Below are 24,711 nucleotides of genomic sequence, written 5' to 3'. Positions count from 1 at the left end.
GTATGATGCTTTATGGTTAACATGAATGCAAATACATGGTCGTACAAAGATTATTTTGAGCAAATAGTTTATATGCTGTCATTTTTTAAAGTCGTTAAGATTCCATCTGAGATTACACATCTCATCATAGTTGTACACCTGAGTGAAGGACAGCATAAATATATTTATGAGCATGGCCTAATTTGTTTGGATAAGTAGTTAACACATTCAAACATTTTTACTCAAATACAAGGCCCATGAATAGATTTGTATATGACCAACAGGAATTTCCATGTATTTTGAAAAAATTACCATACTGGCATGGATGTGAAAATGCTTTATAAAAATGCATTATGAACATCAGATTTAAATCACAGAGCAATTGGGCATCATAGAAAGAGAGCAAAACAATACATTTCTAGTTTGAAATAAACTATGAACTTTTGGAAAAATACATCTCCAAATACCTTTGTTTAAATTATATTTAAAGAAATAGGCCAGAAACAGATACAATAGTTTGATTCTGACTTGTTTGAATTAACCATACTTTCAATTAGCTACAATCCTGCAGATTGTAGATTTAGATATAACAGGAAGTTATAAGTGGAGGCAGATGTTTCTTTCCTCCTCCCCTGAGATGCTGCAGAAGCATACAGGAAATGCAAGTCTGAGGTTTCTTTACACACAGAGAAATCCTGAATTCTTAGATACACTACTTTTCACAGATCTAAATAATAAAAAGTGCTTAAAATTAAAATGAAGATGTACAAAAGTGGAAAGTGGAAAGATGTAGAAATGTAATCAAGGAATATCCAATTAAATACATACACTCAGAAGCAACTGAAAAATATTATTTTAGTAAAACCAATAGAGACCAGACAGATAGTCTGCTTAAATTGCCATTATGCTTAGGTCCAGCATTTATTAAAGATTCCATTCAAAATAAATTTTATCATAAAAATGTTATATTTTTGTACCTTTGTAGATTTTCATAAATGTGCATTTCAAAAATGCAGAAGAGGTTTGCAATATTTTGATAATCTGATTTAGGATTATCTATTACTTCTAATTTAAGGGGAGTTTGGGAAAGAAGTTGCAACTTATAATTTAAGAAGAACTACGAACTATTAATAAAAAAGAAATAGCATGAAACAAAAAGTCATTACAACATATAACAGTACTGAAACTAACCTTAGAGCTAGAAGAAACTCACTTGAGAAATTAAAACCCAAAGCTTTTAAGGAACAAACAAAATCTTATAATGCATCTCTAAAAATTTTTTTCTATCATGAACATATATCTTGAAAAAACATCCAAACAGTATTCTAGTTTATGTAAACATTCAATTTACAAAAAAGGGCAAGCTTTCTGCAAAATCTTACTGATTTGCAGATTTTAAATTGACAAATAAACATTTCAGAAAAATTAATTATATCTGACCATATTTTTCTTCAAATATTTCCATTAAAAGGCTGACTAGGCATTTGCCATACGCTCATGCTCTCTCTCTTGCATATACATACACCAAACATATATTTAATAAAAAGCAAGAAATATTAATTAAAAATCCTTAACCATTTTCAATTGTTCAGTTTAAATCTTTTTTTTTAATGCCATAGTATGAGTTAAGAGGCACTGGACATACTGGGTATCCAACCCATCTGGTATGCCCGTTCCAAGGTCCGCTTGCAATCTTGTAGCACTGTACTGAAGGTGATATGTGGGTGTTGCTGTACCAGTTGTTCCACAGTCACTTCACTCACCTACATGTAAAAGAAATAATTTCATATATTATTTATTGCTAATACCACATGTTGTCCTTTAATCTCACTCTAAAACATGACATACTAAACAAGAAAATGGCTATCTTTTCAAATACAGAATTGTTTGTATTTAAAATTATCAGAAATTTTTTTGGAGGAATATCCTTCAAAGTATTAGTAATTTGCCTAAAATGAAACAAAAGTAAAACAAGTCTTATATCCCAAGCAAAGAAGCTCCAAAGTATGAATAAGTATGGGCATGGGCAGTTATGGTTAGAGGGTGGGAATGGGATCTGCCGGGAACATGGGCCCAGTGCCTTATAAAGAACATGGACCTAATAGGTTCGTAAGAATGAACGTACTCATATTGGACCACAAGAACCAGAATTTTGAATTCCATTACCACCCCAAGTCAATGGATTTGGAACAAAGTTGATGTAGTATAAGCATGCATACATTAAAAGAGCCTTGGTGGAGCAGTGGGCTAATGCCTCCTTAAGTAACACGAACTGCCTGCAATTAGTGCAGGTTCGAGTCCCACCAGGCTCAAGGTTTACTCAGCCTTCCATCCTTCCGAGGTAGGTAAAAATGAGGACCCAGATTGTTGGGGGCAATAAGCTGACTTTGTAATAATGCAGCTTGGGCCCCCCCAAAAGCCCTAATAAGTAGGCATATACATAGAATGAAGGCTATTGCTAAAGCACATTGATTTGTGCTTTAGATTGTAAGCCGCCCTGAGTCTTTGGAGAAGGGCGGGATATAAATGGGATTAAAAAAAAAGACAATTTATCCATTACATTTTAGATATGTTGGAGTTTCTGAACACTCTTTAACTGCATCTTCAGGTAAAATTCATTGCAGTAGCACTTTGATACACTGTAGTCATAACTAAGATCTCCAGAAAAGAGCACAATAACATGAAAATGGGTAACATATCAGCCACTTGGGCTTCCAGCAGAAATACTGGGTAGAAAAATGTCTCTAAACTCTAAACTTCAGAATGATTTTAATACTATCTAGATAGGCTGTATTATTACAACATTCAAGCAAAAGCTATTTATGCATCTGAATATATGAATCTGAATCATATATTTTTTAGCTGTCAATGAAAAACCCATCTCTTCATCAGACGGAAGGGCAATTTTGCCCCTCCCCCCACATTTCTCATTGCAAAAGAATTAAAATCTTCCCTCTGTAATAACCACAATCATCACAATCAATAATTAAAATGTACAGCTTAGAAGGTCAGAAATATCTGTACTAGACCTTAACCAGAGATATTACCTTTATTCCTCTATCATACAAAGCAATCAATAAGGTCTAATTAAACTTAACATCTCTACAACTGCAGTGCTGTGAAGGGATTAATTTGTCAATTATTTTTAAGCTGATTGTAGTTCATATCACAGAGCCAGACAGCTTCCATCATTCTATAGATTAGAAAAACTAGATTAACCTAAGAACATGACTTCTAGGTAACTTTCCTTAGATTTTTTTTATTGAATTTTAAAATACATCAATATTTAATTTAAATACTCTTAACAGTGTTCCTTTGTCACAATTGTTCACTTTGTACTTTATTGATGTTGAACTAAAATAGATTTAAATATCCAAGGCATTTTCCATTCTTACCACAAATATATATTTAATTTTCTTAAAATCTTTGGGCGAGGGCATGTTAAAGAACAACAGACTCTCTTCAAATATCTCTTTACTATTGTTATTCCCCCCCCCCGCCCTCAGTCCTACTGCCCTGAGCAAACACCAAACTGAAGCAATTGTGCTAGGCAGTGCAGAGAATGAACAGTGATTGCATTTTATGACAGGGATAAATGACGGGTTTAATCTACAGTTCTTCTGCTTTGATAATAGAAACATTCAATCTTCATTGGGAGATTTGTCAACTGAAGAGCAACTTGGATAGAAAATTGGTTTAACTTCTATTTCAAGTACACAGAGACCCTGCATGCCCTAAACACTTTTGTAAACAACTATATTACAGCAACACTGAATGTGTCCAAAAAACAGGAAGTGCCTTTTAATCAATCAGAATGAAATCTGTAGTGGTACAAGCTCTATGGCAGCTCAGACATATCAGAAAATTATATTTTCAAACTGATCAGAAATGTTACTGCAATATGTGGATGATCACATAAAGCCTATATTAGCCTTTGCCAATGCGACAGGCATCTTCCAGATGTTGAAACTGTAACTCCCAGACTTCTATGAAAACATGATACTTTTGTACACTGTGCAGTAATTTTAGCAAATATATTGCTTATATATATGTGTGTGTGGGCCCTATCATACATAATAGTTGCAAAGGCAGAAGAGAAGTTAATTAGATAGGCCTAGAGACTATATGATCATCCTGAGTATGTATCACAACATGGAATGTACGTTCTGGTTAATAGGATATATGCAGTGATGTTCTGGTTTGCAAAGTAGTCTCTAAATTAGAGATCTTAACTTGCATAGAATAGTGTGAACATATTTCAGATAAAATTGGGTTTAGGTTGAATGTGTGAAATACTAGCCAAAATGCTCCAAAACTAAGAGATAAGCATCCTGTTGTAAAAATATGGATGAGAAAAAAATAGAAAAAAAAATAGCTGCAAATAAAGATATTCAAAATGTTGTATACATGAACTAGTAGGAACAGTAAACAACGCATTTTGCATGAATGGTGCCTGAACACAAACACTAGTTTGAGATGTTTTCTTCTGTATACAAGATGAAATGGGTTTGTTCTGAGCAAGAGTGTTTGGGAGTGGGGTATAACTGAGGGAAAAACCCAAATATATCAACAGCTGATAAGAGGGAGGGGGGGCACTAGAAAGGCCAGAGGGATATGCTGTGCTGTGTTTACTGTGCACACTTCAGTAGGGAAGAGGGGCCCCAAGCAACAGCAATACTTAAGCTGGTGATGGGATATGCTGTGCTGAGAATTATTGAAGGAAGTAGAAAAGTGATTCATATCAACCTTGCCCTACTTGCTGAATAAAATTATTCAGGATCTCTTCAGATTTTATTGCTGGCTTTCTTTTTTTCAGAACAATCATGTAAGAGTTCAGCAAAACTGGAATGCGATCATTTGTTCTGAGTTCTAAAGAAAAAAACTTTCCATCAAGTTGCAAAGAGCATGGTCAGAACAGCAGAGAATGGTTAAATTAAAAGAAGCAGAGAGAATGCAGAGTGCTTGTGATGAAAATAAAAATGTTGGCAGAATGGTAATTGGTCTGTTGCAAGGAATGTTTCTCAAAAGAGGCAAAAAAACGGGTGTATACAAGGACATTGTTCTATGTACTCTGTAAGACAGGAGATACATAAAAGCTGGATGCAGTGAGAATAGGCTACTTAGAAAGTGTGTGTGTACTAAAACAGAAAGAAATATGAATGGGCATTGAATGAATGTGGATTGAATGCAAAAGTGAATAACAAGTACAAAAGAAGTACATTAAGGTAATTTGGCAATATGGGGGAGTAAATGAGGGAAAATATATTAAGGAAGAGTGGGGAAAGGTAAGACTGGAAAAAGTGAAATGGTGAAATCCTCAAAATCAATGAAATTTGTAAACAATAAAAGACAATATGATGCATATAAGTGATGGAATCAAGGATAGTTTTTAAGGATAGAAAGGTATAAGTATGGTGAATAGATTTAGCTGTATTTCCTTTTTTAAACTCATATCTTTAACATTTTCTGTGCTTTACATAAAACTGACTGCCCCATTCCTTCTTAGAATAATGTAATGCATATATATTTCCATCCCCAGCTCCCACTGCCAAATGAAGCAATTGTACTAGTTAGTGCAGAGGATGAATGTGGGTTGTCTTATTAGTTGGATGTACTTTCATGGCAAAAGACAAACCAAACTAAATACTAATTGCAACAAGCAGCTGTAACACACCAAATATAAGTTTATTGGGAGAATTTAATATTAGAAATCCTAGTTATCATATTTGTCTGGAATCTCCTACTATATATCAAGTATCAGAAAGCATACTATATGTATCAATTAGCATATCATGTGTACAGTTCATAACTGTGAGCTTTAAGATTTGGCTCTATCCCATCCTCCAACCTGATGGATACTGATGAATATCAACTTATTTTCTCAGAACTAATACAGAAACCTGAATTTATGGGACTTGTGGCAACAGACAGCAATGTATAACACAGAGACCAAAATAAACTACTTTATAGGCTTGACCCAAAATTGGCCATGTATATCAAATAAAAGCACTGGTGGTATTTATTGAAATTCTACAATTCACAGACAAAATCAAACCATATTCTTATTCCAGAACCTGATTGTAATAACTAATGTGACAATATATCAGTTTTGCTTTATGATTTTATATGGCAATACATTGTTTTTGCTACTTTTATTTTTTGGATTGGCTTCACCCAGAATCTTGTATGGAGATGGTCGGCTATACAAATTTGACAAACAAATAATCCTGGTGAACTATTTATACATTTAAAATACCTACTATTCAGATTTCCACTGTTTAGAAACCTTTCATATGTCCTTTTCCTTCTTTTCAATGGTTTTAACAGGTTTATGTGTTATATATCCTGAATATTATTTTTAAGTATATTTTTTAACTTAATAGTTGAATGAATAACATTCTCAGGTGGCCTAATTATAATTCCTGCCTGTAGCTACAACATAATAAAAGGTTTGTGAAATCATTCTGTGTGAAGTGCTAGGCACTTGATCTATTCAGCTGAGATGTTCCACAAAGTTTCAGTGATTACCTCAGTGCTGAGGGCTTAAGGCTAGTTGAATAATACACTCACAGAAAAACATCCGCATCCTGGATTTTATAAGTGTTAAGGCAAACAATGCACTTCAGTTTGAATTATCGATTAAAAACAATAAAAGTGGACTAAGTGACGGCACCTTGTAAGGCTAGCATCTACCTGAATACTGATGCATTACTTTTGTCAAAGTGAATTTACTCAGACCCATTTCTTATATATTATTCTTATGAAGTAGATCATCATTTCCATGTTCTGCCTTAGACTGCACTACTAAAGTCTGTATGCAAAATAATAAATGAAGGGGTTGTTTCTCTCACAGCTTAATTCATTCCCAAGTGGTTAGCTCAATCACCTGATCTATATGGTACTCTGTTATTTGAAGGGAGTATCTAGTATAACTCCCATATTACAAAATTAAGTAAGGGTGAAATGTTAAACTAGAAATATTGTACTAGTATTAAACTAACAAATTGGAAAAAGTTACTAATGGAACATTATATTATATTAAAAATCATTTATTCTATTTTTTAAAAAGCTAATGATCCAGATGTAAATTTAAAATAAATTTAGAGAATTAAAATGGATGAAGTCATTGAAGTAAATTGCCTTCTAATAGGATTGTGTGAGTTTTTGAGTATCAGATATCCAATTACACATAACATTTCAAAAATTCAGAGAATCAAATATGAGCTACTTGATTTCTGCAAATTATAGCTATTCATATGAATATGTGTGTGTGTGTGTGTGTGTGTGTGTAATAAATGCTGCATACTTAAGAAAATGTCTTTTCTTAAAAAAATGAAAGTTGTCACTTCAATTCTTAAGCCAACAATATTGTGAAAACCATTTTTGTTTAACATAATAGAAAAAACATTTTATGCTACAATTCTTAATTAATTACTTCATAACTATTATTTCATTTTGGGTATTTCTTAGTAATTATTTAGTCTTTTAGTAATATTACAGAATATGTCAGTGTATCATAAAAATGTTCAGCCAGATGGGATATCCCTTAAGTTCATTTTACAGAAAAATTTAAGCCTTCTCCCCTGTGCTAACTGCATGTACAGTATATTTTAATGCAGCTGGGAAAGAACAATCTAATACAGGGTTGTTAAACTGCCGGCCCATGGGCCGGACATGTCATGATGAAACCGCGCCCATCCCATTGCCGGCAAAGGGGAAAAAGCTCCGATACGTTGTGTGACATCACGAGTTTGACATGTCTGACCTAATCCAACCCTAATTGGATTACATTGGGACATAACTGTAGACATTCTTCAATTAATATTTTCTAAAAAAAGTATTTTCTACATTTGGGGCTCATAGATTTCTTTATTTAATGAAGCTGCAAGCTGGTGCTTTGTTTGGTGTATGCTTGGTTATATTGCCATTTGTATCTTGCTTCTCACTTTATTTTGTACTTTATTTTGAACAGCATTTTAAATAATTAAAAATCTATAAATATCTTACTTTTGAATAAACACATATATAATTTCATTCATTTTGATTAAAAATTCACAAAAACAGATTTCATGGTATTCCTATATTTTCTGGATAAGATCAGTGAAATCTTAGAAAATGTGAGATCTAGCAAAATTGAAGACATCACAAGTAGTGGTGATCATTCAACCTCCAAATCCCATATTCAAATGAGATTTCCTTAGCAACGAAATGTTATTTTCTACTTTCTTTCCACAGTCTCAAAATCTGTCCCAGAATGGATTCTGAGGATACATGGGAAGTTCCACTTATTCCATTAACGGAACCAGCTTTTTCTTCTTCTTCTTCTTAAAAAAATAATGATAATGATTTTCTTCCAGAAGAATACTACTCTCAACTAAGTAAGGAGTCATGCAATATTTTCATACTAGAAATCTTACTCATTTAGACAGCAAAAGCATAGTTCTTAGATTTATCTTTTTTGATTAATATTTCTATTCTACCTTAGTGGAATAATGACTTGACAGGACAATAAAACAATATTTTACTTAATATTATTACCAAGCCATTTTGTTCCTTAAAGCTGTTGTGTCAACTCTATGAAAATCAAAAGAACTATACTAATGGAACTTGATGAAAAAGTAATTAATCTGATTATTTTCATAGTGGGGATCAATAGCAATAACCACTAGTGAAATCTGTTGCCCAGAACCAGTTATATAATCAACATAATTAAGCAGAGGCTGGATTTAGCCAGCTCAGCAATTTCTCTGGACTAGTTAAAAAGGTAAAGGTAAAGGTTCCCCCGCACATGGGTGCTAGTCGTTTCCAACTCTAGGGGCCGGTGCTCATCTTCGTTTCAAAGCCGAAGAGCCAGCCCTTGTCCAAGGATGTCTCCGCGGTCATGACTAGATGCCAAAGGCGCACGGAACGCTGTTACTTTCCCACCGTAGTGGTCCCTATTTTTCTACTTGCATTTTTACGTGCTTTCGAACTGCTAGGTTGGCAGAAGCTGGGACGAGTAACAGGCGCTCACTCTGTTACGCGGCACTCGGGATTCGACCCGCCAAACTGCCGACCATCTGATCGACAAGCTCAGCGTCCTAACCCACTGAGCCACCGCGTCCCTCCCTGGACTAGTTAGGACTTAGTAATTCTAAATTTATATGAAGTACACATGAAAAAGACTCCAAGGAAATTATGTCATAAAAGAATGTTTTGGGGAGAATATTGGAATCTTTTGCTATATTTTCATTATAGTCATTGTGTTGATAGTTTTTCTTCCATATCTGTTAACATCACATAAAGGGAAATGTCTATCTGGTATAGCAACCTATTCAATATTTTGGAAAAGGTTAGAAGGTGAAAAATTGAACCCAAATGTATTACTCATCCAAGTGCGTGATTGAACACCTTTTAGTCACAATGGCATTTAATAACCTTTCCTATTTGCCAAATATTACTGTAATGATGTTCTAAAAGCATTAGTTGGAAAAATAAATGAATTCTGCATGAAATATTAAAAATTAAGGAAGAAAGGTTCTCTACTTTCTGACTATGAAAGAGGAATGAAGCTCTTAAGCTGCCAACATTGCATCTAAAACATTTTAAATTCAGGATACAGCTTCTGAATTTTGTTCTTTTTATGGCTATTATTCAGCTTTCCCTTGAACACAGAGGTTTAACAAGCAAGTTAAATGACCCCCAGTGGTGTCTCTTATGCCACACTTTACAGCATTCTCATCAAGATAGCCAATATATATTTCCCCATTAATCAAGAACAGTTTTCCCTACTTGCTTTGTAGCACTCTCACAGATTCTTATTCTTGTTAGCTTAGTTGTCTCCCTTCACAGCATGCAGTTCTTTTTGTAGCAAGTCAGGAAAACATAAGCAAGCAATTAAAGAAGTACAGACAATACTGTATATAGATTATACATGGTTTAACTGATGGCATACTAAAATCTGTTTAAAACGCCAAGGTCATTGAAATTTTTGGTACTTCAAGGGACACAGACTTTTTTTAAAAAGCTTCCTTTATTGTACAAGCAAGTTTAATTATACCTACAAAATATGTGTAAAATTGATTGATAATTGAAGGCCTATTAAATCCAAGAAAATAAGCAGATATTTTTAGCACTATTCATCAAATAAGACTCTCAGACAATGGCAGTCTTCATTTAGCAACTGAGTCATATAGTGACCATTTTGCAGTACAGTGATGGAAAAATAATTTTGCAACAAATCTTTGCATTTATAATGTTTGCAGGTTCATAAAGCAAAGAAAAGCCAATGTAAGAGCATAAGCACAGTCACATTTTCACTTAATGATTGCCTAATCAAGTTGCTGGTCCCAATTGGGGCTGCTAAATCAAGGACTATCTGTACTTTGCTTGTCTTGCCTCTCACAAAATATTCAGGTATAAACTAGTATGCTCTGTAAGCAAATCACACTAACAAAATAGTTGTTTCTTTAGCTTAGATGTTTTTTTAAAGTTTCAATTTGTTTTTAAAAGTAAAAAAATGTAGTACGAAGAAACATTTTAATGTTTTTCTGAATAAGCAAGAAATAGTCCATAATGTATGGAAAAAATAATAATATATAATGGTTATACTGTATTTATATCATTTTAAGTAAATATATTAAGCTTCTTGTTTTTAAAACGATGAGTTATGAACAAGAAACATGAGGCAAAGTTAGGAATTTTACAGTCATATATTTTGTTCTTTTGGGGGGGTCAGGGCATATTTTTATATTTTTATTTTAAATCTAAGCAGATTGTTATATTAATGAATTGTATATAATAATCAAACAGAAATGAGAAAATTCAGAAAGTGAAACTATGTAAAACTATGTTAGCATCATAACTTCAATATTAAGCAACCAGAAAGGACCAAAAGATCACATACAGAATTTGCATTTGCTGTTTTGCTTGAATAGATTTAAAAATGTGGCTGTCAAACACATGGGGATGTCATATTGGTTGTTTACACAATGTTTCTTACCTTATCACATCTCATCAGTCCCAAGTATCGGAGAGATTTACTAGTCTGAGCAATCTGGGTGGCTCCCTGATCTGTAATTTCTTTACACCACCCAACGTCAACTGTCTCTATTGTCATACTGTATCTTCCAATGGCTATCAGTGCTGTAAAACATCAAACAAGCCAAAACCAGAAATGAAACATAAATCAGACAAGCATTTATTTTATAAATACATGCAGAAATATTAAAGCAAACATTATAAACATCTACACTTAAACTTCTTTTGTTGTACTTTGATCGATTTACAATATTTGTACATATATTTAAAAACAAAGAACTTTAGCCAGGACTTTTTCTCTTTAAAAACCATACTGTAAAATACTTACATTTGCCTTGCTACATAATATGTAGCGGTTAAGTTTGGTTAAACTTCTGTTGTAAATATATGGTCTTAATTTTGCCATTATTCTCCAAGTTTTAGTTTCCAGTCTGATATCTTTGGTAAAGTTCCTCTTTTCCTCGCAACATATATTTCAGTAAATATATATTTACTGAACATACATTTCAGTAAATAATTATAATTTTGTTTTGTTTTGTTAAAATGCTTTAGAGTTATCCCTAGAAGAATTGTGGCTTCATTTCTAAACTGATTTCTAATATTTTCTAAACAGCACTATGTATTTCTTTCTGGTACTTTTGAGTTATTTTACATGTCAACTTTCTAACTCCTGGCATTTCCATCACTTCTCAGTATGATTTGACTTTCTTGGCAATTATTGATATAGTTATAAGTTAGAATAAAGGTGGAGGGTAAAATTCATAAAAGTGTTTGCAACAAAAATTGTGCCCTTTTCAACATGCATTGGAATGTTGACACAAGTCTACAAGAAGTGGGGTTTGCCTCCTCATATTTACTTAATTAGTTTTATATACCGCCCTATTCCCGAAGGACTCAGGGCGGTTTACAGGGCAAAGTAAAGTAAAGTAAAGTAAAGTAAAGTAAAGTAAAGTAAAGTAAAGTAAAGTGAAGTGAAGTGAAGTGAAGTGAAGTGAAGTGAAGTGAAGTAATTTCATTTCTATGAAATCCAAACTTGTCACTATCAACCTTGGTTAATGGACTGGACTAGGACAAGGAAGATCCACACTCAGACACAGAAGTTCTAGTCATTATCTCTTAGACCAACTAACTTCAGAGGATTGAAGGAGGAACTACTATATAACCAGCCTTAAGCTATAAGAGCAAAGTTTCTCAAGCTCTTTAGCTTGGATGAACTCCAAAATAATTATCAAGTCTCAGAGGTTTCTGAAATAGAGAAAGGAGATTCATAAATTGTATAGCCACTGGAGCAAATTCTGGGAATATTAATCTATTTAAACACTGATTTTTATTAGCGATGGATTACTTGGGAAATTTTAAAAAATTGAATGCTTACTTATATTTTAGTCACTATTTGGCCATTGCTATTTTTAATTACACTAATACATTTTTATTTAGATTTTTTTTATTTATTTGCCAGTATTCTAGAGGTGTTTTTTTATCATGTTTGTAATATCTTTGTTTGGCAAAAATAATTTGATAGAAGATTTTATCTGCCACCAAATCACCTGTTTCCTTTTATTTACTATCTATTTATACATGCTAGTCCAGTTCTTGCATATTTTGCTAGTAGATTGTTAATGTATTTTTTACCAATAACTTTATTGGAAATTACAAAATGCAAAGTAAAACTAATGTAAACTATAAAAAATAAAACACAAGAAAAAAGAGAAGAAAAGAAAAAGGAACTTCCCTTTCTTACCCAGCAAGCATAAATTTATCACCGCCTCTTAAAATATAACAAACCATTCTTGATCCCTAATATTATTCCATTCTCAAACAAATCTTTAAAATGTCCTCCATTCTAATTAGCAAAAATTCATTAAGGTTTACCAGAAATAATAGTATAGCTATTATACATTTATAATACCACTTAAAATCCTTTCAATTTTTTTCAAAAACAATCAGTAAAAATCCAGTGTGTTACAAAGGGAGCAAAATAATTATATTGGTCTTAATCAGATCTCTTAAGCAAATTCTTCAAACCTCATCATTCAAATACAATCTATAAAAATCCAATAATACTTACTAAAAATATCAGTATTATTTTTAGACAAATAAATTTAACATGTAAAAAGTAACCTCTTTTCTACATAACTGTTATTTATAAAATAATAACTTAAAACATATTCTTCAAGAGCTGGCAAAAAAACAAAAAACATTACAAATTACCAGAAATAACTATCTATTTTAGGTTTGGTCAAATAAGTCTACTTTATATTGTTCCTTCTTACACCCAAATGTATTAACCCCAGATCCCTTCAGAAAATACTTCTATGGTTTCGTATTATTTTCTTTTTAAGTTTTGTCAGAAAATCACTGCCAGCATTAAATAATTCCCTCTTGTAATTCCAATATAAAAGCAGTCATTCAAGTTCCTTTTTTAGTCTACTGTGTTTCCCAAAAAATAAGATCTGGTGTTATATTCTTTTTTCCTCCAAAAGAGGCACTAGGTCTTAATTTCTAGGGACGTCTTAACCGCTTACCTCAGGATCACCGCAGCCAGGCATCCGACACCTGTCATGCTGCAGCCCAACTTCTTCTGCTTGTGGCAGGACTCCACGTGGTGTGTTGTGACATGGCATGCGCAAATGATGGCACCTGAGCAACGCACGTCATCCTGCCGCTAGTATGGGCACCTGCGTGATAAGCCACGTGACCTCCTGTCATGAGTAGCCACTTGCAACCAGCAGTGGGCCAGCAGCCACACAGGCTCCTGTTAAACAGGGCTGTTGTTTCCGCTGCCACAAGGTGAAGATGTTGAAGCATGGCAGGCTGGCTACGGAAGCCCTGAGGTAAGCTGCTGCAGGGTGTGTGGGGCAGCTCCACCCCTCCACCCCCACCCTAGCTTGATTTTTATGCGTCTGCCTCGTCCCACCTTGAACAATCAGACAATGGGATAGAGTGGCTAGGGTCTTAACTAGGGCTTATTTTGGGGGTAGGGCTAATATTAGGTGCACACATAAAAATCAAACTAGGTCTTATTTTCAGGATAGGTCTTATTTTGGGAAACACGGTAATAGAAATAACTATAGTTGTGTAAAATATAACCTCTTTTAATTGTTCTAACATTAGCTGGTGTTGTCTCTAGTTTCCATTTTTCAGATTTTTCCATGTTCTTCTTTAATCTGTGATTTTTATGTCCACTATTAGATCAATTTTCTTGAGCAGTACAGGATGTTTCTCTTCCACAGCATTATCTATTTTGTCAATAAACTTGTCAATAGCAGGAGAGATCTTTCAAATTGACTTTGAGTCATTTCGTTCTATATATTTAACCATGCATCCATTGTTTTGTTTGCATCCAGTGCTAGTTAAAATAAAAAATAAAAATAAAATTTTTATAGCAAAAATACAAAGATGATTACTTTCCCATGGGAAAAATTATTATATATACTTATTCTCTTTATAATAAATCATCTGATTAGGAATATATATAAATAGGGTTAATGCTTTATGATCAGATTTTCCTTCTATAAATATGTACCTATTTTCCCTGTCTTTTAGAAACTTTTGAACCTTGAACTTTATGCCAGTTTTGAAAATAATGGCTATTACCTTTGATTTATTGGATTCTTGTACAAAAAACTGTTGATGGAAAGTCTTTTTCTGCTATGGAACCTGCTATGGAACCTGCCCTATGGATCCCCTTCCTTAAGGTGAGGTTGGATCCATTCCTGTTAACTTTCCATAATTCCAACCAGGTTTGGCTGTATTAATAATCAAATACATTTTGCTATGCATCTATGAAATAAATCAGGATCATTCATAAAAATTACAAGTAAATTATTTCCTCAGGTTAATAATAATAAATTCACATAATATATGTGGAGGATATCAATATATACTTGTATATTCCTTGTACCTTAATCAGCAAGATTTCTGTTGTGCTGGAAAATTTTTGCAATTATTCTGAATTCTGTATAGATATCACATCTTCTTATTCAATGCATTTAATGATTTAGTCCTCTTTTCTATCACGACTTTTCTATCAAGATTATAACAAGATATCCACTATCATTACTCAACTGGTCTTTATTTTTTCAAGTACATTCTCAGTAGCTTCTTTAGATTCAATTCTGTTTAAAACTCACTTTATTTTGTTTTTTTTAAAATAGAGGAAGGCAAGCTCTATCTTTGAAGACTCTTGTAATAAATATTTGATATCCTGCCAGATGTTTATATGAATTAAACTGTTTCTATGGAAGTCTTTTTAAATAAAATATAGTAAGTCTCTTATAGAATTCAACATATGGCAGCCAGAACAACATATGGTAGCCAGAACAATACTTGCATTGTTCGTCAAACAACTTACTCAGAGATTCTTCTTCATTGCTACTCAGAAATTGCAATACTGTTTTTCTATTATCCCATAAATTATGATTTAAACTTGTTTCACCAATGAAAAAAGCAACTTTGGTTTGCAAGCTACAAGTTCATTAACATACTTATTGAGATACTAGAGTTTATCAAGGGCAATGTAAAAATACATCAAAAAGAGAACTGGTAGCAAAGGGTATTATTTACAATTATCAGAAATATTTAAAGTAGGCAAAGGAATTTATGCTTTTGAACATTCTAAGACTGAGTTTGAAATAAAATTGTTTACAAATAGGGAACATACAATCAATAAAAAGAATATTTTTTTACTAAAATTTGAAACAGAAGTGAAACAAGTGAAAATGTATGACAAGTAAAAACATTTTGTTATAATATACAGTTGGAACATTGGGAAAATATGTGGTTGAAAGGACTGAAATTTTCATTATATTATAAAGCCTTTGATTTACAATCGTTTGCTTAATGATTGTTCAAAGTTATAAATGAAAAGGTTATAATGAAAAACATGACTTACAATTGCTGACTATCCTTATGGACTTTTTGCATAAAACTGAATAATGATATTGATGATGATGTTGGAAGGGATTTATGGTTTTGGTGATTGGACAGGATAGATTATAGAAAGCAGAGAGTTAAGCACAAAGTAGGAGGTAAATTTATCATTGTACTTATAATTGCTGTAAAGATCTCAGAAGCTAGTTCTTTGTATATTTTTCCTTCTTGTCAATATTTTTTTACTTTCCCCTCTTTTTTGCACTTTTAGCTTTTTCTTTTTTTACTTTATTTGGGAATCCATTCTTTTTCTTACTTAATATTCAATAATTTTCATTAATTTTTACCTTTCTTTAAAAAAATCTTTAATAACATTATATATAAAAAGATATTTAACATCCTTATCACTTGTTTTTATACATACTACTTGTAGAATTGGTTGTGAAATTAACCCTCTCTTCTAAATCACCCATCTTCCGATTGCTGCTCAGCCATCTGTTAAATAAATTATCTATAGTGAGCTGATAGCTGTTTCAACTCCTCCATCTTTCCATTTTATCTAATTTTCCAAAAAGGCCTATCAGATTCACAGAACAAAAGTTTATGTTCATGCATTTCCTACATTTCCTGAACCCCTCACAGTTTTGTGCCAGTTCTTAGTTCTCATTCAGTTTTGAAGTAGTCAGGCTAGGAATTGCAGCCATTGTTTGCACCATTTATATTTGCTGGCTGTTTTTTCCAACACAATTAAAAAAATGATTGCTAGTTAAAAAAAGTAACTGTACCCTCATGTTCTTTGCTTAGGAACAATTTATCTAATCATAGTTTCCCAACCATGAATCTGTTTGTAGGCAAGGTAGAAATTAATTATAGTATTTGCAACAGTTGTACAATTGTCAGGCTTAAAATTTCAAGTTTGGATTAAAACACATCACAAAGAAAAAAAATATGTGGGGATGGAGCTGTTGTGATGTTATCATTCCTCTGACTCTTTATATAAACAATGTTAGTGTGCCTGAAGATTATTAAAAACATAAACTAACATAGGCTCTATGTTAATAATAAATTATTGAAATTGTTTCACGGCACCCCAAAAGTAAAATCCACTTATATACAAAGACATTTATATCCATATGCATGCATATCGAACTTGAAGCCTTATCTAAAGATATAAAGATGAAGACCCCTACCCCACAATTCCTGGGAACATTCTGATTTGATATGTACACACAAATCCTAGTTATTATTTTTGAATTTTGATGGCTTGATTTGATTGAGAACCAATTTGGTATAATGGTAAAGATGATGGAGTCTGCCCTAAGACATGAAAGGTGCTTGGGTGACTTTGAATCAGTCACTTTCAAAAGAGTTGCAGTTGTGGAAAAAACAGGAGGGAACATTACATAGTGGCCTTTAATTTGTATAAATAACAGAATAACAGAGTTGAAAGGGACCTCGAGTTCTTCTAATGCCATCCCCTGCTCAAGTAGGAAACCCTATACCATTTCAGACAAATGGTTGTCCAATCTCTCTCCAGTGTTGGAGCACCCACAACTTCCAGAGGCAAGTCGTTCCACTGATTAATTGTTCTAATTGGCAGGAAATTTCTACTTAAAGAATAAGGGCAGAATATAAATTAATAAACTTCCTAAGTATAAAGGAGTTTCTTACAAACCAAAAAAGAATTGAGAAATTAACATGCGGATTTTTCAAAGAACTGTTAAGGAGTATGAAGCTAAATATCTAAGCAGTTATTCTTTGGAGGAGGTGAAAAAAACCAACTTGATTTTCTAAAAAACAAAACCAAAAACCAAAATCTGTGTGGGTTTTGTGTGGTTATTCTTTTTTGTGCAAATGAAGTCAGTAACATGCAGAAAATCTCAAGGGGAAGCTAGAATCCAGTTTAATATGATAACCTGAAGTAACTGAAATGAATGGATTGATCTGCAACATCAACAGCAAGTTTGGGGTTTTTTTTAGGGCTTCTATGTTAATAGATACTTTGATTTCACCGGCATGCTAGATAGCAAATTTCTCAACCACTAAAGCAAATAGTTAATTTCCATAAATAAGTTAGCCTGGAAATATTAAAAATATAAATCCTTAATTTATATATAAACATGGTAATGAGAAGTATATTAATATCAACATAATCATGTCCATTCATATATAGTGAATTATACTTCACTTCTCTTTTATCCATTTTACAAGCCAAAAATGAAATGGTATTTAATTTGTGAGCTAATCTACTGGTTGCAGAATCCCTTATAGAGGTTCTTAAGTGTTAGAACTTTTAGGATTGTTTTCCTAGTTAACTCAGAAGTTAACTGAGTCCATGATATCTGAAACATACAAATAAACATTTATACCATAATTTCTTCTGTCGACTCATCAAATTGCTTTCAGATAATGACAGCTGCAACTCACATCCCAAGATAAGATGTCGCTGGCCAGCTGCACCTTAATTGCAACTACTGCAGAATAATAAAGCTTGTAACATTAATTAGCACTCCTATATAAAGAATGGGATGAAATGTCTTGAAGATAGTTGAGTGTAATCATCCCGGGAACTCTTTAAACAGTAATTAAACTGATGGAAATGCAAATAAAATGTATAGTCCTAAGGGTTTGAAAAAGACTACTTTCTCCTCAAGTAGTTTTCAGAACTCTTCACATTTAGCTGCATAATTTACCTTTCAAAATATTCACCAATAAGAAGCATACCAGGGGAACATGCACAGATGCAATTCAATGGGGGCCTTTTTCTTTTTTTAAAAAAATACAATAAAACTATTCTTTGCATATTTTATACAGTAGTCTGACAAAAGGCTGACATGTGCCACAGGACTTTCTTCTTCGCTGCATTACTAGTGTCATGCACCAAATGCATCAATTTATTATTTTAATGATAGGAATTATACTGAATTTTGTAAGTTGTTCTAGAAGCCTTTTTACCTAAAGAGTAGGGTAGAATTATTTGAAATAAACCAGGCTAGACAAGCAGGCATTGTTTCTCCATCTGTTACAATTTACTTAGTTAAATATAAACAATTACAACATGTAATTCAAACATGTACATTATGATCAGAGATTCATCCAGTTCTGTGGGATTCTTTTCATCAAGTTCAATATGGGTTCTTTTCATTAAATTCTGTGCTCATTTATTTTATCATTTTTGAAAACAAACCTTTTATTTAATAGTTCCTGTGCTTATCAACAATGTAGTCTCTTTTTTCTCCCAGCATACAACTTGAGAGGCAACAATGTGGATGTGAATGGTGATGGCAAAAATGGATGGTACACTTGGGCCATTCTATCCTGTTTTTGTGTGATATAGACTTTTAGTCAACTTTGCCAAAATGGCAACTGTATTAATTCATATAATTTTCAATAATAAGTGCATCTTTGTACATGTAGTATAAAAATAATATGATTCTTGGGATAGATCAATATTTGCTTTTCTCAGTTGTGAATCTTGCTATCATTCTAGTCATCTTTTGTAGTACAGTGTTAATTGGAATTATATCATTAAATAACAGCTGGATTCTCTCTAGATTTTAGTTTTATTGCTGAGTATCTTATTTCATTTCTCAGAATTCTATACAAAAATAGTTTCTGAAACCTTTATAGATCTGTTGATTTAAATAATATTGTGATGCCACATTCTGTCTTTACTAATGTTGCAGTATACTGTTATTATTTCATCACTTAAAATATTTCATTCTGGAAAATCCATTAACTAATAATAGAAAGGAACTCAAACACATTAGGAACTCTAGTTTTTCTTTCTTGTTCTTCAGAGAAAACAATTTTAGATAAGAACACAGACCAATCCCACTAAGTCATACCAATCATCCATTTGACACAAGATTCCATTTTTCAAAGATGACAGAAATGAGTGTATTATCTGCCCTCTTTCTACCACACTGTTTTCCAACAGTATTTTAAGCTGATTGCACATTTTCTGAATTCATAATAAAAAGACAATAAATAAAAAGTATTATATTTGAAGTACAAATGCATTAAAACAAAAAAGATAAAATATGATGGAGACTTGTCAGAGATAATGAAATGCCCTTGGAAGAATTGTAGATTATAGCCAGAGACAAGACAGCATAGTTGTCCATATAGTTATTTATTTAAAAAAAAAACACCTGGGTGTGTATATAAATTGACTAAAAGTGTGTTGATAGTAATTTCACTTTAAAAGAAGGAATTTAGACTTTAATCTCAATTATTTTTTTGAGGTCTATCTCAAAGCTGCTATAAAAGAAAGATGTTGCTAAGAGAATGTGATTAACTATTCAGTTATTGATCCATCATCATATATTTGATTAAACATTTCTTTTTGTGCAATAAACAAAGAAATCTAAGAAAACCAGCCATACAGCCTTCTCTGGTATAATAAATAATTAAAATTGCGGTGTTTGCTGCTTCTCTCAACATACTAAATGAATTAATGAACATTTTATTACGGTTTTTAGCCAATCAATTAATACAGATAATCATAAACTAGAATACTTTTCTTAAAATAAATACATTTAGCTTAACAAAATCCATGTGATTACACTGATAAAGCATGAGCTCCCATCTTAATAGCAATATTTTTATTTACTTATTTATTTGTAAAATATATTAGCTTCCCATCTTGCCACACAGTAACTTTGGTGGGCTTACAATATTAAATAATAAAACGGTATAATTTACAATAATATAAATACTATAAAAACAACCTAGCTAAAAAGGATGGGGGCGAAGGAATATGATGAGAGGGGGAGAAGGTGGGATCTGTTGTTAATAAATCAAACACTCTCAAATGAAGCCCTCCGTTGAAGCCCCCAAGTTAACATATAAAGATGCTTTGCAACTATTTTATATATATCAGGGCTCACACATGTAATGCAGTAACAATACATAAATAATTTTTCCCTGGGAGCCTCAACTGAGACTCAAGTAATGAATGTAAATATTCCTTCAAGATATCCTGCCTAATTATATCATATATAAGAACACTATGGGAGGAACATTGTTGGACATTATGTAAAAGGAATGAAGAAGATATTATCACATCAGTTCCCAATATGGACTCTTCTCAGTGTGGACCACTGGTAATCTGCTCTGAAGTAATATTCACTGGTGAAGCAATTTAAGCCTGGTAAAACCCCTGGCTATGATACAAGAGGTAATCAAGAACAACTGGGGGAATCTCAATTCTGACTTCTCTTTTCTCTTTCATTGAACAAACCATGTGTGTGTCACTGAAGATTTGGCATAGCAATAATTATTACAATACAGTATATAAAAAAGGAGAAAAATGCACCCAAACTACAGTTATTAATCTATTGGATATTTTCAGCAAGTTGTATGCAAGACAGCAATATTAAACTATTAATCAATTATGAATTAAACTGTTTGTGAAGGAAACATTATGGCAGATAAACAATTTGGCTTTTAACCAGACTATTTTCTTTCAGCCTAATAAATAAAATGCATTTATTTCACGTAGTTTTATTGCATTTTATGTCTATTTTAAATTTTATTATTTATAGATTTACATATTTTATTGCAGTATTCTGTGACCTAAAAAAACATAATATTGTCTTTCCTCTTTGTTCCATCTAGCAGAAAAATAACTAAACTAGCCTTAGAGCCAATATCCCATGGATAAATTCTTGTGGAAATTACGGTTAAGGTAACTTAATTGATGACTAATCCTCCTGATACCAAATTTATATGAATAAAAGTAGTCCTTCAATTACAGCCATTTGTTTAATAATTGTTCAGATATATGATGAAACTAGAAAAAGTGACTTATGACTAGTTCTCACACTTACAACCGTACCAGCATCCCCATATCAAAATTTGGTCACTTTGAAATCGGCATGTATTTATGACAGTTGCAGCATCTTTGGGGTCACATGATTGCCATTTATGACCTTCCCAGGGAGCTTCCAAGAAGCAAAGAAAATGGGAGAAGCTGAATTTACTTAACAATCACAGTGATTCCCTTAACAGCCCAGCAAAAATTGTAGTAAAATCAGGCCCGACTTATTAACCACTTTGCTTAGATACAGAAGTTCTGGTTCCAGTTGTAGTTGGAAGTCAAGGACTATTTTATACACATTTAAGGTTCTACGGCATTGTGTAAGAGAACCTTACCAAAGAAATGCCAACTATTAATGGAGTTAAGCAGAACTAAACCTCCATTACTGTTCAATTTATAAACAATAATTGAAATTATTACACAACAGATAAATAAACCTCCTAGCATTTTTCTTTATATGATGTGGTAATTGTCAAACACCAGTAGGTTTAAGAAGGGACAATATGTGCTCTTGCTTCTTATTGTGAAAATAAATTATTTGAGATTAATTATGATAAAACAAAATTATAGTGTCCTTAAAAGATAAGGATACAAAATTGGTCATTAAATAGGAACAGTCTAGGACAAATAAATTGCTTCAAATGTCTTGAAATAATCTTCCATGCATCTTCCTCATAGAGAGTATGTGATATAGAATGCAGCTAAATCCATTGTGCAGGTCTTTTATTCTTCTCAAAGTGGCAAATTTGTTCTTGTTACAATAAAACCCTTCATCGAAGGTTTGTATTCACCCCCTTTATGGAGTGCAACTTGGTATTTATTCCTAAGAATTATTCTTCAACTGCCTCAGTCTAGTGCTGTTTTTTGTAAGGAAGCAAGATTAAAGTTGAAGCCAAAACATGCATCTTCAAATTTTTGGCTTTGAATTGTTATTTTATTATGTTTTTTTATCTCTTTATCTCAAAAATGAAAGGTTGGACAAGCTGCACCATTGTGTCTTCTCTTATCATTCACTAAAAGGGATAAGTCACTAGACTAAATTTTAGGTGATTTCCTATTGTATCTTTTTGAGTTTTCATTTCCCTTCTGTATGATAAACAAACCATCATATAGATAAAATCATGTAAGTGTCAAAATGTTTCAAAACAGAATGTAAAATAGTCTTAAGAATTTCTATGATTTTATGGTATTAGAAAATAAAATACACTATCCTTTGTTTATGCTAAATGTGTTGTACTGTGTATGCTAATATAGTTTAAGCAAAATGACAGCGATTTATATTTAGAAGCTTTACTATTTATCAAGCTGATTGGAAAGTTAAATAATTTAGATTGTAACTATTCCACACTCAAAAGTGTTTGAAAGTTTTTCTAGTGTGAAATCCTCTGAAGCAAATGATTAAGCTATAAAACCTGTTAAAAATATAAAATGTAATGTTCACAAAAGATGAGTATTAAAAGGTCTCTGTGGAAACTTTTGTCAGTGACTTTGGAAGCACAGAAATTTTTACATAGCTGTGGTAAGTTTTGTTTCCATTAGATTCCAGCATTCATTTCACACACTTTCCTGTTTTCCTCCTGACAATATATTTATACAGCCTATAAATTTAGGTGAGAACTTTAGACGAATCACCCTTTTTATCTCTTCAGCAGTTTGCAAAATATAGCTCTTGGGATTAGGACATATTCACAGTAACATATTCACTGAAAATGCTAGTAGCCTGACAGCTACAGAAGCCTCTTAAATTATGAGGCAACATGAGGATCAATTTTTCACTGTAATCTGCATTTGAAAAATAAATCATGGTAGGAATTAAAAATATATTGTGCCTAAGGTATTTTACATGAACCTCTACTAATCAGCAGTAAGTCTAAATATAGATTTGATATACTTAAAATGTAAAATAAATGAAAAATTAGGCAGGTAGACAACAGCCGTTAGATAACACAGCTTACTTTGTAACTTTGTGATATTTATATATAAAAAATACTGCTCTGAACAGTAATACTCCAGATTAAAAAACTCCCTTTTTACGATCCTGAGTATGAGCCTCTAAATCTTAATTCGGGGTGTGAGGCTCTAAAACGTTTTCTTTTTATTAGGAAGGACAATCCTCTTACGAATCCCAGCTCTCATAGAAACAAATTTCAGCTGTTAGTACCATGCTTCCAAGTGCCCCATTTGCAAGCAGATGAAGCTTCCAGTCTCCCTCTAGGCAAAAAATGTTTGGACGCTTATGGGGCACTTGAGAATGGTGTGCTCTCCTGCCCCATTGCAGCAGCAAGCAATCAGACGGTAGGACGGAGTAGGCGAGCTCTTAACTAGGGCTTATTTTTGAGGTAGGGCTTATATTAGGTGCATACCAAAAAATCAGGCTAGGGCTTATTTTCTGGGTGGATCTTATTTTCTGGAAACACGATATTTCCAAAGACACATGTGTTAAATTTTCGTCTTCCCTTCTATAAATTTACTAAAAGAGGAACAGCCCTATTTTCTCAATTGTTGTGAATGTTCTATATTTTTTTAAAAAAAAATTCTTTTTTTTATTGAAGTCATTCACTTAACAGTTACCAGACATACTAAGGAGTTTTTGAAATAAACCATCACACTTCCCTGAAGACATACAGTATGTCTCTCTGGTCTTAAACCTCTGCACTGCATCTGTAAATGTTTATAAAGAAAACAAATTTTATATAAATAATATTAAATTATATGCCTGATACATGGTATATCAGTAAAATGTCTTCTTTAAACAACTTTTTTGCCACTTTGGGGGAATCTTGTCAATATAACAGTCAAACAAGACATTTATATTTTTTGTTTTCTACGACTGTAAACCCCCTCCTTTTACAGCTCTTCCTGGCTCTAAAGGCCCTTCAGATGTCACCAGTTTTTGAGTTCTTTTTTCCAGCATCCTTCATGATGAAATGCTTTTTCTAAAGTTTCTGAATCTGATTGTAATATTCACATCCAAATTAAGATATGAAAGTATTTTTCCTTCTGCTCCAGTTTTACAT

At 32.6% G+C, this 24,711-nt stretch overlaps 1 protein-coding gene across 1 annotated transcript in view; it reads right to left on the bottom strand.

Moving 5' to 3' along the window:
* Nucleotides 1–300: 300 nt before the first annotated feature.
* Nucleotides 301–24,711, bottom strand: part of FBXL17 (F-box and leucine rich repeat protein 17) — a 122,849-nt gene continuing 98,438 nt past the window's right edge. Inside the window, exons 8-9 of the mRNA XM_083355520.1 lie at nucleotides 10,961–11,103; nucleotides 301–1,742 (exon numbers count right to left, since the gene is read on the bottom strand). Of these exons, the coding sequence (XP_083211646.1) occupies nucleotides 1,605–1,742; nucleotides 10,961–11,103 (281 nt within the window). The 3' untranslated portion in view covers nucleotides 301–1,604. The remainder of the gene's footprint in view (nucleotides 1,743–10,960; nucleotides 11,104–24,711) is intronic.

The sequence above is a fragment of the Vipera ursinii genome, assembly GCF_947247035.1.
Source record: "Vipera ursinii genome assembly, chromosome: 2".
In the NCBI taxonomy this organism is placed as follows: Eukaryota; Metazoa; Chordata; class Lepidosauria; order Squamata; family Viperidae; genus Vipera; species Vipera ursinii.
Note: the sequence above shows the minus strand (reverse complement) of the source record. Positions and strands in the feature narration are given on the sequence as shown.